Source organism: Hyperoodon ampullatus, assembly GCF_949752795.1.
Source record: "Hyperoodon ampullatus genome assembly, chromosome: 9".
Classification (NCBI taxonomy): Eukaryota; Metazoa; Chordata; class Mammalia; order Artiodactyla; family Ziphiidae; genus Hyperoodon; species Hyperoodon ampullatus.
The window spans coordinates 11,923,098-11,937,854 of record NC_136922.1 but is presented as its reverse complement, the minus strand read 5'-3'; the positions used below and the strand labels follow the sequence as shown (position 1 = coordinate 11,937,854).

At 38.0% G+C, this 14,757-nt stretch overlaps 1 protein-coding gene across 1 annotated transcript in view; it reads left to right on the top strand.

Annotated features, from left to right (window-relative positions):
• Nucleotides 1–14,757, top strand: part of RELN (reelin) — a gene marked incomplete at both ends in the record, with an annotated part of 529,938 nt that overhangs the window by 146,090 nt on the left and 369,091 nt on the right. Inside the window, one exon of the mRNA XM_079711605.1 lies at nucleotides 2,966–3,101. Coding sequence (XP_079567731.1) covers nucleotides 2,966–3,101 — 136 coding nt within the window. The remainder of the gene's footprint in view (nucleotides 1–2,965; nucleotides 3,102–14,757) is intronic.

Here is a 14,757-nt window from a genome sequence, read left to right as displayed (position 1 = left end):
GGTTGGATTGCAAGAATGTCATCCTGTAGGGTATTTACCCAGGGTAGGGCATGAGGCAATTGCAACTCTATAGCTACCTTTTAAAATTCTGTCAAGTAATATGCAGTCTAGACATGACTCACTTTCTAAGAGGAGCTTTGAGGAGTGAGGAGATACTTGAACATGAATTCTGTTACCAAGACTCTGTGACCCTGAAACGTTATTTTGTTTGATTCATTTCCATTCCCACATGATTGTAGCTGGAACTTTTGCTTTCATTTTTGGCCAGGCTGACTCCTGCATATGTATCATTTTCCATACACTGGATCCCTGCTTTATGCCCGACCAGAGGGAAGTGGCAATTCCTGAGTCACGGCTGCTGAGTCTCCTTCAGCACTCTGTGATTTCCTTGGGAGTCTGGAGTCTGTCATCCTCTCTAACCTTGTGGTTTCTCTGGCTTGATGACTTTCATCGTTTTGTCTCAAGATACAGCTTTAAAAATACCCATATATATATATATATATATATATATATATATATATATATATATATACATACTTGAGAAAAGTAACATCATTAGGATATGTCAAAATATAGACTTGTTCTTCTATTTCTTTAGCCAGTATGACCTATTCTGAACAACTTGCTATTCTAGAAGATTCTATTTCATTAGTTGATGTAATGTGTATAATTAAATTGTCTTTTATTTTTATAGTTAAATTATTCTTGTATTTATTTAGAAAATATTTCTTGAGTATCTGTGATGTGCCAGACATTGTGATAGTCGCTTCAAATATAAAGATTAAAGACCTAGTCCCTCGTAGACTCCCTGGAAAGATGGTCCAGGGTATGATGGAGCAATGTGTGAACTGCTGTGATGACATGTAAGCAGGGCACCTATCCAAATACAGGGGTACTGTACCAGATGCTGCCATATGTATTGAGTCATTTAATTCTCACAATAACTTTAGGATGGAGTGGACATGTGTTTTCATTTTAAAGACAGGGAAACTGGATCTCAGAGAGAGTAAGCCATTTGCCCAAGTTCACAAAGCCAACAAGTTAATTTTTTATTTAACTGCCCACTCCTGGCAATGTTTTTTTTTTATTAAAAACTTTATTTTTAGAGCAGTTTTAGGTCACAGCAAAATTGAGTAAAACGTTTTTCCATATACCACCCCCCCCAGCCTCCCAGGCATCCTGCACCACAGTGATACCTTTGTTACAGCAGATGAACCTACACTGACACATCATTGTCACTCAAAGTCCATACTTTACATTAGGTTTCGTTCTTGGTGTTGTGTATTCACCATTGCACTAATATAAAGAATAGTTTCACTGACCTACAAATCCTCTGTGCTCTGCCTAGTCATACCTCCCTCCTTCCCTCCTCACCCCGGCAACCACTGTCTCCATAATTTTACCTTTTCTAGAATGTCACATAGTTGGAACCATACAACATGTAGTTCTTTCATATTGGCTTCTTTCATTTAGTACTATGCACTTATTTATTCATGTCTTTTCATGGCTTGGTAGCTCATTTCCTTTTAACTCTGAAAAATATTCTATTGTTTGGATGTACCAGTTTATCCATTCACTTAATAAAGGATATCTTGGTTATTTCCAAGTTTTGACACTTATGAATAAAACTGCTATACACATCCATATGCAGGTTTTTGAGTGGACATAAATTTTCAGTTTATTTGAGTGAATACCAAGGAGTGTGATTTCTGGATTATGTGGTAAGAGTATGTTGATTTTTGTAAGAAAACACCGAACTGTCTTCCAAAATGGCTATACCATTTTGCATTCTCACCAGCAATGAATAAGTTACTGTAGTTCCACATCCTTACCAGCGTTTGGAATTGTCAGTGTTTTGGACTTCGGTTGAATATTAGGTGTGTAGAGGCATTTCATTGTTTTAATTTGCAATTCTCTAATGACATATGATGTTGAACATCTTTTTGTATGCTTATTTGCCATCTATATATCTTTTTTGGTGAGATCTTTTGCCTATTTTAAAAAATCAAGTTTTTCATTTTCTTAGTGTTGAGTTATCTATTAATATTTTATATCTGAGGTAAACATAAGAGAATCACCTTATTAAAAAAAAAAAGCATCTCCTGATAGCTCAACTGGGAGCTGACTTGGTATTCAGCTAGGCCATGATGTTCTCGTGTTGAACAGGAGCAGTTTCATAGGTCATCCACTCTGAGACAGTTGTGGTTTGAGGCAAAAACAAGATCACCTTGTAATCATGCCCGAACACAGACAAAAGCAAGAACATGGTGCAAACCACAAAACTGACCAACATCACCTCTCCATGCTAACGCTCCGCTGCTTTTTTATCGATCTCAGCTTTAGCCGTACTCCATTCCTCATGTCTCATAGGTAAAAATTAAGATACTCAGTGATAAAATTGCTCCCACGTTCTGATAGTACCAAATCCAGAAGCAAAACCACCTTTACCTGGAACCTCCCCAACAAGACTGAGGGGGTCCCCAGGACGCAGGACTTTCAGTCCTACAATCGGGAAATTCCTGGGCCAGCTTGATCACCCTACTCTCTAAAATAACCTAACACAAGCCCAAATATTTTAACAAGCTCCTCCTAACATCCTCATACTGAGATACCTCCAAGTTCCCAATAGTATTTGGTCTCCATTGCTGCAAACACTTCAAATAAATCCAACCTTGTTATACCGTGTTCCTGGTGGTCTTTGTTGATGGGCAAAGACCAGTCAACAAAATCAAAATGAAGCAAATACTATAGCAATAATTTAGTAGATTGCTCCTTAACAATAATGTTTTAAACAATTCATTTCCTTCTGACAATAGGAAGTGGAAAATTGCGTAACTTACGGGGAAGCCAAACAGCATGTTGAATCTTAACATAAAAGAAAAATGTCCAGAAAATATTATTATGCCATCATAAGGACTTTGTTTTATTGTTTTTATAACACCTTTCCTTCCTTTCTGTTTGTCAGGGATCATGTCTGACCATCAGTTTGGTAACCAGTTTATGTGCAGTGTGGTGGCCTCTCATGTGAGTCATCTGCCCACAACCAACCTCAGCTTCGTCTGGATTGCTCCACCTGCTGGCACAGGCTGTGTGAATTTCATGTAAGTACCCAAAATGTCTGTGACTGGTACAGAAGGCAAATGTGTTACCAAACCAAACTTGGGTCCACTCGCCTGCACACAGTAAAGCCAATCTATGGACACCAGCTTGTGGTGAAGGGAAGTACAGTGTTTATATCAGGGCACCAAACAAGGAGTCCAGGCAGCTAGTGCTCAAAAGACCTGAACTTCCCAGTGGCTTTCAGGGAAAGGTTTTTTAAAGACAGGGTGAGGGAGAGGGTTGTGGGGTATGTGATCAGCTCATGGACATTCTTCTGACTGGTTGATGGCAAGGTAATCAGGAGTTGATATTATCAGCCTCTGGTTCCAACTGGTCTGGGGTCAAGATGTTTGTGGGCAGCATACAGTTAACCACCTGGTGGGGGTTTCAGTATCTGCACAGCAGCTCAGAGGACATGTCTCAGAATATTATCTATAGCCCTTGAGGAGGAACTAAAGGTCCATGACTAAACTATTATAATTTTGTCTTGCTTGGCTGTTTGCCTTTGTTTCCACATTTTCTTACTTCTCTGATTAAATTTATGCTTTGGCACTCAGGGAAGGCCTAGGAAGCTAAAGTTTTTCTACAAGTAAGAGGCAGGTGTAGGACATGGGGTGGTCTGTCCTGGGAAGGCCCCATAGGGTCCTGCTAGGTTACAAATATACTTCTCATGAGGTTACATATACAGTCACTATTTAAATGTATTATTTTAACAGATTTAACCTTAATTAAAGCCTCTCATTTTGGTGTCAAAAGAGGCCAAAACTGTAAAAAAAAAAAAAAGTAATTTTAGCAGTTTATTTTTGCATATTTATTTATACCTCAGGAGATCTAAATTGGATTTTAGCTGATTAAAATACACAATAAGATAAAAGTATGTGAAGAAATCAAGGCAATAGGAAAATGATATTCAGAAAATAAGATGAAAACAGGTACCAAAAAATGCTGTGAGTCTCCATACATGGTTTAGAAGAAGACCACAGATTAGAGATTTAGCTTTTAGCTTTCTAGCCACTAGTGCCAAGAGGAAAATGTGATCAGTTAGCTGATTCATGGTGGTAAGAAGTCAGAACTCTATAGAAACCTACTGAATCTCTCCTATGCTTTCATTAAGAGGAAACAGATAAATGTAGTGAGCAATGTCCCAACAGCATCCTTAGATAAACTCTGAACTACGGTTCAAAGTCTGTGACTTGTGACATCCCCTACCCTTGCCTTACAATCACTGTTCCTCATCTTTCATAGTCGTCTCTTTTTTCCCCCATAGCCCTTTGTTCACTTCTAACACATGATATACTTCATTTATTTAATTATGTATGTTATTTATTGTGTGACTGTTCCTGCTGAAATGCAAGTTCCTTGAAGGCAAGAATGCATTTCTATTTTGTTCACTGATTTGCCCCAGTTGTCTAGTACAGTCTCTGTAAGCATTTACTAAATATTTCTTGAATAGACGAGTAGGCCAATGGAACAAGGTCAAAGGCAATTCAGAAACAGCTATTCTATGGGCAGTCAGGTGAAACAGAGCTGGAATTCATCTTGAATAGTGTTCTATTCCAACCTTCTACTCAGACAACAAAATCCCATAAAACCTTCATACTCCAAAATTTACCACTACCTTTTCTTCTCCCTTAATAATACACTGTTGACTGTCAAGGGTTTATATCACATCACTGATTATATACTCTCTCCCTATCCTCTGGGTCAGGGGTCACCAACCCCCCCGCCACAGTCCGAAGACCAATAGCGGCCTGTTAAGAACCAGTCTGCACAGCAGGAAGTGAGCAGCGAGCGAGGAGCGAAGCTTTCTCTGCTGTTCCCCATCACTCCCCATCACTTGCATACCTCCTGAACCATCTCCTCTCACCCCACCGTGTCTTCCACGAAATCGGTCCCTGGTGCCAAGATGGTTGGGGACCACTGCTCTGGGTTACTCAGGCTGCAAACGTGAGATTCATCCCACCCAGGTGGTTGACATTTAATCCCATCATTTTCTCCCTCAGAAAGTTTTTCACACTTGAACGCTTTCCTTCCAGTACCTCTTGCTAAGATGATTGCAGTAGCTTCCTAACTGGTCTGTTCACCTCCAGCCTATTTCCCATCCAGTCCATCTTCCACATTGTTGTCTATTTAATCTTACTAAGGCACAAGTGCTCAAAACTTGGATATCCTAAGACTTCCTTCTAAAGGCCAGCCCTTGGGCATTGGTTTCAAGGTTCTTCCAAATCTTGCTGTTTATCATCTTCTCTCATCTCCCATAGCCTGCACCTCCTGATGGGCACAAATTGGCAGTACTTCCCACAATTCCCTATACATTCCATGACTTTCTCTCTTTCTCCATGCTTTTCCCTTAGCCTAGAACGCTTTATTCTCTCAAATTCAATTGTTAAATTCCTATTCTTCCTTCAAGCTGGCATTCTTAAAAAATCTTCTGTAAAGCTTCTAAGACATCAGCAACAGAAGTGATGTGTATTGTCACATTTTGCTTGTAACTCTATTATAATGCTGACTATATTTTACTCTATATTTATTTGAGTTAGTTTCTTGCCTTTTCTATTAGATTAGATTGGATAAGGACAAATTCTTATTTCTTCATGATTCCTCCACAGTTGGTTCAAGGACTTATACATAGAATTCACAGAAAATGCCCTTTGAATTCTGTATCCTGGGAGGGTGGGGGTTATTGGTTATAGGACCTCCCATGTATGCTCAAGTCCCGTATGTGAAACGGCATGGTACAGCAGACCCTCTGTATCTGTGGTTTCTTCATCCAGAGATTCAATCCACCATGGAAGCAAAATCCAGGGATACGGAGGGCCAGCTGTATCTGATGTACACTGTTGTCTTTTTCTTTAGTTTAATAGTAAGCTCTGACTCTCTCTTTTGGCATGCTTTATCTTACTCATGTTGGCACTTGTTAGGGTAATTTAAATTCTTGCCATGCATAACTTCTTCATTTAAACAAGAATTACTTTTTTGAAAGAACACAAATTAAATCTATGCCAGCAATACAGAACTGCCTATGTCCAAATAGATATAGTTATTCATTTAACCTGTTTTAAAATGATATTTGATGGCTTATGGCCTCACTGTTGCTGGGATATCAAATTGTATTCTCTTCTGATAAATAATGTAGATATTTTTTGGGGGGTGCCCTCAAAATACATGGTATAGGCCAAGTGAATCTGAGACTTAATTTTCCCACCCATTATATAAGGTTAGTAATAATTTCCTGAAAAGGGTTTTTATGAGCATGCAGACTCCTGGATCTAGTCCTCAGCTTTGCAGGAAGTCCAGAGTCTTCAGAGGTGATCAGCCTAAAATCAGGGACTCCCCAAACCAAAAACAAAATTGGAAGATGCTGATAAATAACCAAGGAACTGGACGTTGGTTCAAGATGGCGGAGTAGAAGGACATGCTCTCACTCCCTCTTTCGAAAACACTGGAATCACAACTAACTGCTGAATAGTCATCGACAGGAAGACACTGGAACTCACCGAAAAAGATACCCCACATGCAAAGACAAAGAAGAAGCCGCAATGAGACAGTAGGAGGCATGCTATCACAATAAAATCAAATCCCATAACTGCTGGGTGGGTGACTCACAAACTGGAGAACACTTATACCACAGGAGTCCACCCACTGGTGTGAAGGTTCTGAGCCACACATCAGGCTTCCCAACCTGGGGGTCCGGCAACGGGAGGAGGAATTCCTAGAGAATCAGACTTTGAAGGGTAACGGGATTTGATTGCAGGACTTCGACAAGACCGGCGGAAACAGAGACTCCACTCTTGGAGGGCACGCGCAAAGTAGTGTGCGAATCGGGACCCAGGGGAAGGAGCAGTGACCCCAAGGGAGACTGAACCAGACCTACCTGCTAGTGTTGGAGGGTCTCCTGCAGAGGTGGGGGGCAGCTGTGGCTCACCAAGGGACAAGGACACTGGCAGCAGAAGTTCTGGGAAGTACTTCTTGGTGTGAGCCCCCCCAGAGTCCACCATTAGCCCCACCAAAGAGCCCGGGTAGGCTACAGTGTTGGGTCGCCTCAGGCCAAACAACCAACAGGGAGGGAACCTAGCCCCACCCATAATGAGACAAGTGGATTAAAGTTTTACTGAGCTCTGCTCACCAGAGCAACAGCCAGCTCTACCTACCACCAGTCCCTCCCATCAGGAAACTTGCACAAGTCTCTTAGATAGCCTCCTCCACCAGAGGGCAGACAGTAGAAGCAAGAAGAACTACAATCCTGCAGCCTGTGGTACAAAAACCACATTCACAGAAAGATAGACAACATGAAAAGGCAGAGGGCTATGTACCAGATGAAGGAAGAAGATAAAACCCCAGAAAAACAACTAAATGAAAGGGAGATAGGCAATCTTCCAGAAAAAGAATTCAGAATAATGATAGTGAAGATGATCCAGGACCTCGGGAAAAAAATGGAGGCAAAGATCGAGGAGATGCAAGAAATGTTTAACAAAGATCTAGAAGATTTAAAGAACAAACAAACAGAGATGAACAAAACAATAACTGAAATGAAAACTACAGTAGAAAGAATCCATAGCAAAATAACTGAGGCAGAAGAACGGATAAGTGACCTGGAAGACAGAATGGTGGAATTCACTGCCACAGAACAGAATAAAGAAAAAAGAATGAAAAGAAATGAAGACAGCCTAAGAGACCTCTGGGACAACATTAAACGCAACAACATTCGCATTATAGGGGTCCCAGAAGGAGAAGAGAGAGAGAAAGGACCTGAGAAAATATTTGAAGAGATTATAGTCGAAAACTTCCCTAACATGGGAAAGGAAATAGCCACCCAAGTCCAGGAAGTGCAGAGAGTCCCACACAGGATAAACCCAAGGAGAAACACACCGAGATACATAGTAATAAAATTGGCAAAAATTAAAGAAAAAGGAAAATTATTGAAAGCAGCAAGGGACAAACGACAAATAACAAACAAGGGAACTCCCATAAGGTTAACAGCTGATTTCTCAGCAGAAACTCTACAAGCCAGAAGGGAGTGGCATGATATACTTAAAGTGATGAAAGGGAAGAACCTACAACCAGATTACTCTACCCAGCAGAGACCTCATTCAGATTCGATGGAGAAATCAAAAGCTTTATAGACAAGCAAAAGATAAGAAAATTCAGCACCACCAAACCAGCTCTACAACAAATGCTAAAGGAACTTCTCTAACTGGGAAACACAAGAGAAGAAAAGGACCTAAAAAAAAAAACCCAAAACAATTAAGAAAATGGTCGTAGGAACATATCGATACATATCGATAATTACCTTAAACGTGAATGGATTAAATGCTCCAAGCAAAAGACACAGGCTTGCTGAATGGATACAAAAACAAGACCCATATATATGCTGCCTACAAGAGACCCACTTCAGACCTAGGGACACATACAGACTGAAAGTGAGGGGATGGAAAAAGATATTCCGTGCAAATGGAAATCAAAAGAAAGCTGGAGTAGCAATACTCATGTCAGATAAAATAGACTTTAAAATAAAGACTGTTATAAGAGACAAAGAAGGACACTACATAATGATCAAGGGATCAATCCAAGAAGAAGATATAACAATTATAAATATATATGCAACCAACATAGGAGTACTTCAATACATAAGGCAACCGCTAACAGCTATAAAAGAGGAAATAGACAATAACACAATAATAGTAGGGGACTTTAACACCTCACTTACACCAATGGACTGATCATCCAAAATGAAAATAAATAAGGAAACACAAGCTTTAAATGACACAATAGACCAGATAGATTTAATTGATATTTGTAGGACATTCCATCCAAAAACAGCAGAATACACTTTCTTCTCAAGTGTGCAAGGAACATTCTCCAGGATAGATCACATATTTGGTCACAAATCAAGCCTCAGTAAATTTAAGAATATTGAAATCATATCAAGCATCTTTTCTGACCACAATGCTATGAGATTAGAAATGAATCACAGGGGAAAAAACGTAAAAAACACAAACACATGGAGGCTAAACAATATGTTACTAAATAACCAAGAGATCACTGAAGAAATCAAAGAGGAAATAAAAAAATACCTAGAGACAAATGACAGTGAAAACACGATGATCCAAAACCTATGGGATGCAGCAAAAGCAGTTCTAAGAGGGAAGTTCATAGCTATACAAGCCTACCTCAAGAAACAAGAAAAATCTCAAATAAACAATCTAACGTTACACCTAAAGGAACTAGAGAAAGAAGAACAAAGAAAACCCAAAGTCAGCAGAAAGAAAGAAATCATAAAGATCAGAGCAGAAATAAATGAAATAGAAACAGAGAAAATAATAGCAAAGATCAATAAAACTAAAAATTGGTTCTTTGAGAAGATAAACAAAATTGATAAACCATTAGCCAGACTCATCAAGAAAAAGAGGGCCAGGACTCAAATCAATAAAATTAGAAATGAAAAAGGAGAAATTACAACAGACACCACAGAAATACAAAGCATCCTAAGAGACTACTACAAGCAACTCTATGCCAATAAAATGGACAACCTGGAAGAAGTGGACAAATTCTTAGAAAGATATAACCTTCCAAGACTGAACCATTAAGAAATAGAATATATGAACAGACCAATCACAAGTAATGAAATTGAAACTGTGATTAAAAATCTTCCAACAAACAAAAGTCCAGGACCAGATGGCTTCACAGGTGAGTTCTATCAAACATTTAGAGAAGAGCTAACACCCATCCTTCTCAAACTCTTCCAAAAAATTGCAGAAGGAACACTCCCAAACTCACTCTATGAGGCCACCATCACCTTGATACCAATACCAGACCAAGATACTACAAAAAAAGAAAACTACAAACCACTATCACTGATGAATATAGATGCAGAAATCAACAAAATACTAGCAAACAGAGTCCAACAACACATTAAAAGGATCATACACCATGATCAAGTGGGATTTATCCCAGGGTTGCAAGGATTCTTCAATATACACAAATCAATCAATATGATACAGCATATTAACAAATAGAAGAAAAAAAACCATATGATCATCTCAATAGATGCAGAAAAAGCTTTTGACAAAATTCAACACCCATTTATGATAAAAACTCTCCAGGAAGTGGGCATAGAAGAAATCTACTTCAACATAATAAAGGCTATATATGACAAACCCACAGTAAACATCGTTCTCAATGGTGAAAAACTGAAAGCATTTCCTCTAAGATCAGGAACAAGATGAGGATGACCACTCTTACCACTGTTACTCAACATAGTCTTGGAAATCCTAGCCACGGCAATCAGAGAAGAAAAAGAAATAAAAGGAATACAAATTGGAAAAGAAGAAGTAAAACTGTCACTGTTTGCAGATGATATGATACTATAGATAGAGAATCCTGAAGATGCCACCAGAAAACTACTAGAGCTAATCAATGAATTTGGTAAAGTAGCAGGATACAAAATTAATGCACAGAAATCTCTTGCATTCCTATACACTAAGGATGAAAAATCTGAAAGAGAAATGAAGGAAACACTCCCATTTACAATTGCAACAAAAAGAATAAAATACCTAGGAATAAACCTACCTAGGGGTACAAAAACCTGTATGCAGAAAACTGTAAGACACTGATGAAAGAAATTAAAGGTGATACCAACAGATGGAGAGATATACCATGTTCTTGGATTGGAAGAATCAATATTGTGGAAATGACTGTACTACCCAAAGCAATCTACAGATTCAGTGCAATCCCTATCAAATTCCCAATGGCATTTTTCACAGAAATAGAACAAGGAATCTTAAAATTTGTATGGAGACTCAAAAGACCCCGAATAGCCAAGGCAGTCTTGAGGGAAAAAAACGGAGCTGGAGGAATCAGACTCCCTGACTTCAGACTATACTACAAAGCTACAGTCATCAAGACAATATGGTACTGGCACAAAAACAGAAATATAGATCAATGGAACAGTATATAAAGCCCAGAGATAAACCCACGCACCTATGGTCAACTAATCTATGACAAAGGAGGCAAGGATATACAATGGAGAAAAGCCAGTCTTTCAATAATTGGTGCTGTGAAAACTGGATAGCTACTTGTAAAAGAATGAAATTAGAACACTCCCTAACACCATACACAAAAATAAACAAAATGGATTAGAGACCTAAATGTAAGACCGGGCAGTGTAAAACTCTTAGAGGAAAACATAGGAAGAACACTCTGACATAAATCACAGCAAGATATTTTTTGATCCACCTCCTAGAGTAATGGAAATAAAAACAAAAATAAAAAAATGGGACCTAATGAAACTTCAAAGCTTTTGCACAACAAAGGAAACCATAAACAAGACAAAAAGATAACCCTCAGAATGGGTGAAAATATTTGCAAATGAATCATCGAGCGAAGGATTAATCTCCAAAATATATAAACAGCACATGCAGCTCAATATTAAAAAAACAAACAACCCAATCCAAAAATGGGCAGAAGACCTAAATAGACCTTTCTCCAAAGAAGACATACAGATGGCCAAGAAGCACATGAAAAGCTGCTCAACATCACTAATTATTAGAGAAATGCAAATCAAAACTACCATGAAGTATCACCTCACACCAGTTAGAATGGGCATCATCAGAAAATCTACAAACAACAAATGCTGGAGAGGGTGTGGACAAAAGGGAACCCTCTTGCACTGTCGGTGGGAATGTAAATTGATACAGCCACTATGGCGAACAGTATGGAGGTTCCTTAAAAAACTAAAAATAGAATTACCATATGACCCAGCAATCCCACTACTGGGCATATACCCTGAGAAAACCATAATTCAAAAAGACACATGCACCCCAATGTTCATTGCAGCACTATTTACAATAGCCCGGTCATGGAAGCAACCTAAATGCCCATCGACAGATGAATGGATAAAGAAGATGTGGTACATATATACAATGGAGTATTACTCAGCCATGAAAAGGAATGAAGTTGGGTCATTTGTAGTGACGTGGATGGATCTAGAGAGTGTCATACAGAGTGAAGTAAGTCAGAAAGAGAAAAACAAATATCGTGTATTAATGCATATATGTTGAACCTAGAAAATGGTACAGGTGATCCGGTTTGCAGAGCAGAAATTGAGATACAGATGTAAATAACAAACGTATGGACACCAAGGGGGGAAAGCGGCGGGGTTGGGGGTCGTGGTGTGATGAATTGGGAGATTGGGATTGACATGTATACACTGATGTGTATAGAATGGATGACTAATACGAAAATAAATAAATAAATAAACAAAAAAAGAGCAGAGAAGTACGCTGCTAAATACTTAAAAAGGTTTGTCATATAGTTTCTTAACTATAAAAGATAAATGGATCTTGAAAATGACAAATATTGGTTTTTTTACTGGATATATCTGATTTGCGCTCCTCCAAATCAACTGGTTTTAAGTACTCAAAATCCCAGTGCTTTTATAACTGTTAATGCTTCTTTTTTTTATAAATTAATTTATTTTAAAAAATAACCAAGGTACGGGAAAGGTATTCCCTTAGTGTTTTTTCCCACACATTCTCTGACAATAATTAGCTGGGGAATTTGCCAAAATACAAATTCCCTGTCCCAGAGAATCATGTTCTCCAGAAGAGGGGGTCTGGGGATCTATATTTTAAACTCACACTCCAGGTGATTCTTACCAGGGAAGTCTGAGAAACATTGTAGTTTAATACATTGTCTTTCTGGTATTGATTTATGGTAGGAGGAGAAATATATATTTTTAGTTCCCAGGTTTTTTAAAAAAAATATCTATCATCTAGGGTATCCTCTTTATGGTATCAGTAATATTAGAAACCAAATTATAATCAGAAGTGACTTGGCAAGCATAATGTAGGTATTTTAAGTCAGCCCCAAACAGTGTTTTATTAGCAGTTGGTAAAAAAATACAGTTTGGTTAGAAGTAATTTTTACTGATTACAAAGGGGTTTACACACCCTCACTTGTATTTCATAATAAAATTTTGATGATGCAATTTGCACTTTTTAGCATTCTTAATAAATGTTTGAGTCTCTGTTTATTGTAAGCCATGACTATGTTGAATCTTACATAGAGTAGCTGCTTCCTATGTGGGCAAGATGTTTTTGTTGATCTCTTTTCCTAATTAGTTTGTGAGAGAGTACAGGAAAACTGAAGATTGGATGTGGACCACTGAACAATTCATTTGAAATTTTCTGAACTCAAGTCTTGCAATTTCTTACCTTTGTTTCTTACTACAGTATTTATTATGTGTTCAGTAGAGGTATATGTAAGAGTTAATATCTATAATTAGTATGTGCCCAGTAGTACTTGAAGAGGATTGCTAATGTTCAACATTAATGTAAACATTTCACAAAGATAAAATAAAACAACCACCTATGGCATTTGAATATAAATATACTCTGATTCTCTCTTTTCTGACAAACTTCCAAAATTAAGGCTTTTACTTTTTAAGGTAGGGAGAATTACTTTGTAGAAATTAAACTTCATCCAGAGTTATATGCTTTTGTAGTGTGTTTTGTATGACGTTTTCATATCATTAGTTAATTCATATCATTATTTAATTTTTCACATGTGTGTTTTCTTTTTTAAATGGGTTTGAAATCCCCCAAGGTCAGGGACTGTGTTAGGTATTTTTATATATCTAATAGTTCTTAATACTGAACTATAGACAATAGAAAGTCCTCAATAAATATTTTTTCTTGCTTTATTTTTTATTTTATTTTATTTATTGAGGTATAGTTGATTTACAACATCGTGTTAGTTTCAGGTGTACAGCACAGTGGTTCAAATATATATATACATACATACATATATACATATTACATATATATTCCTTTTCAGATTCTTTTCCATTATAGGTTATTACAAAATATTGAGTGTAGTCAGTAAATATTTCTTAATAACTAATGACATATTTCATTGATTCTAAAATACAGAAGTTTCTTTTACATTTTGGTATCTCTAAAATTGCGTCTTACATTTGATGGCATCTTACAATTATAATTTGCAGCATGTATTTTACTTTTTTAATTTATATATTTATTTATTTTTGTCTGTGTTGGATCTTCGTTGCTGCACGTGGGCTTTCTCTAGTTGTGGAGAGCGGGGGCTACTCTTCGTTCAGTGTGCGGGCTTCACATTGCAGTGGTTTCTCTTGTTGTGGAGCATGGGCTCTAGGCGCGCAGGCTTCAGTAGTTGTGGCTCGTGGGCTCTAGAGCACAGGCTCAGTAGTGGTGGTGCATGGGCTTAGTTGCTCCGCAGCATGTGGGATCTTCCCAGACCAGGGATCAAACCCATGTCCCCTGCACTGGCAGGCAGATTCTTATCCACTGCACCACCAGAAAGCCCTTACTTCTTAATATTATGATTGATGGTGTTTTGGATTTGAAGAAATCCAGCAACTAATATTTATCATTTATCATGTATGTGGTCTCTCTAGAGCTGACAGTTGAATCAACACTGTACCCAATTCTGCAACCTCATATTGGTATAGCCAGTGTATGGTGCAAACTCTGTGATTTTTAAAACCTAGTTATCTATTTAAATCCTTTTTTAAAACACCTCATTGTAAGAACTATGGAACATTTGAAATGAAATTCCAAACAATTATATAATGTGCTGTGTGTGCCTTTCTCAGGGAAGAGTAAGTGGCATGCTGTCTGA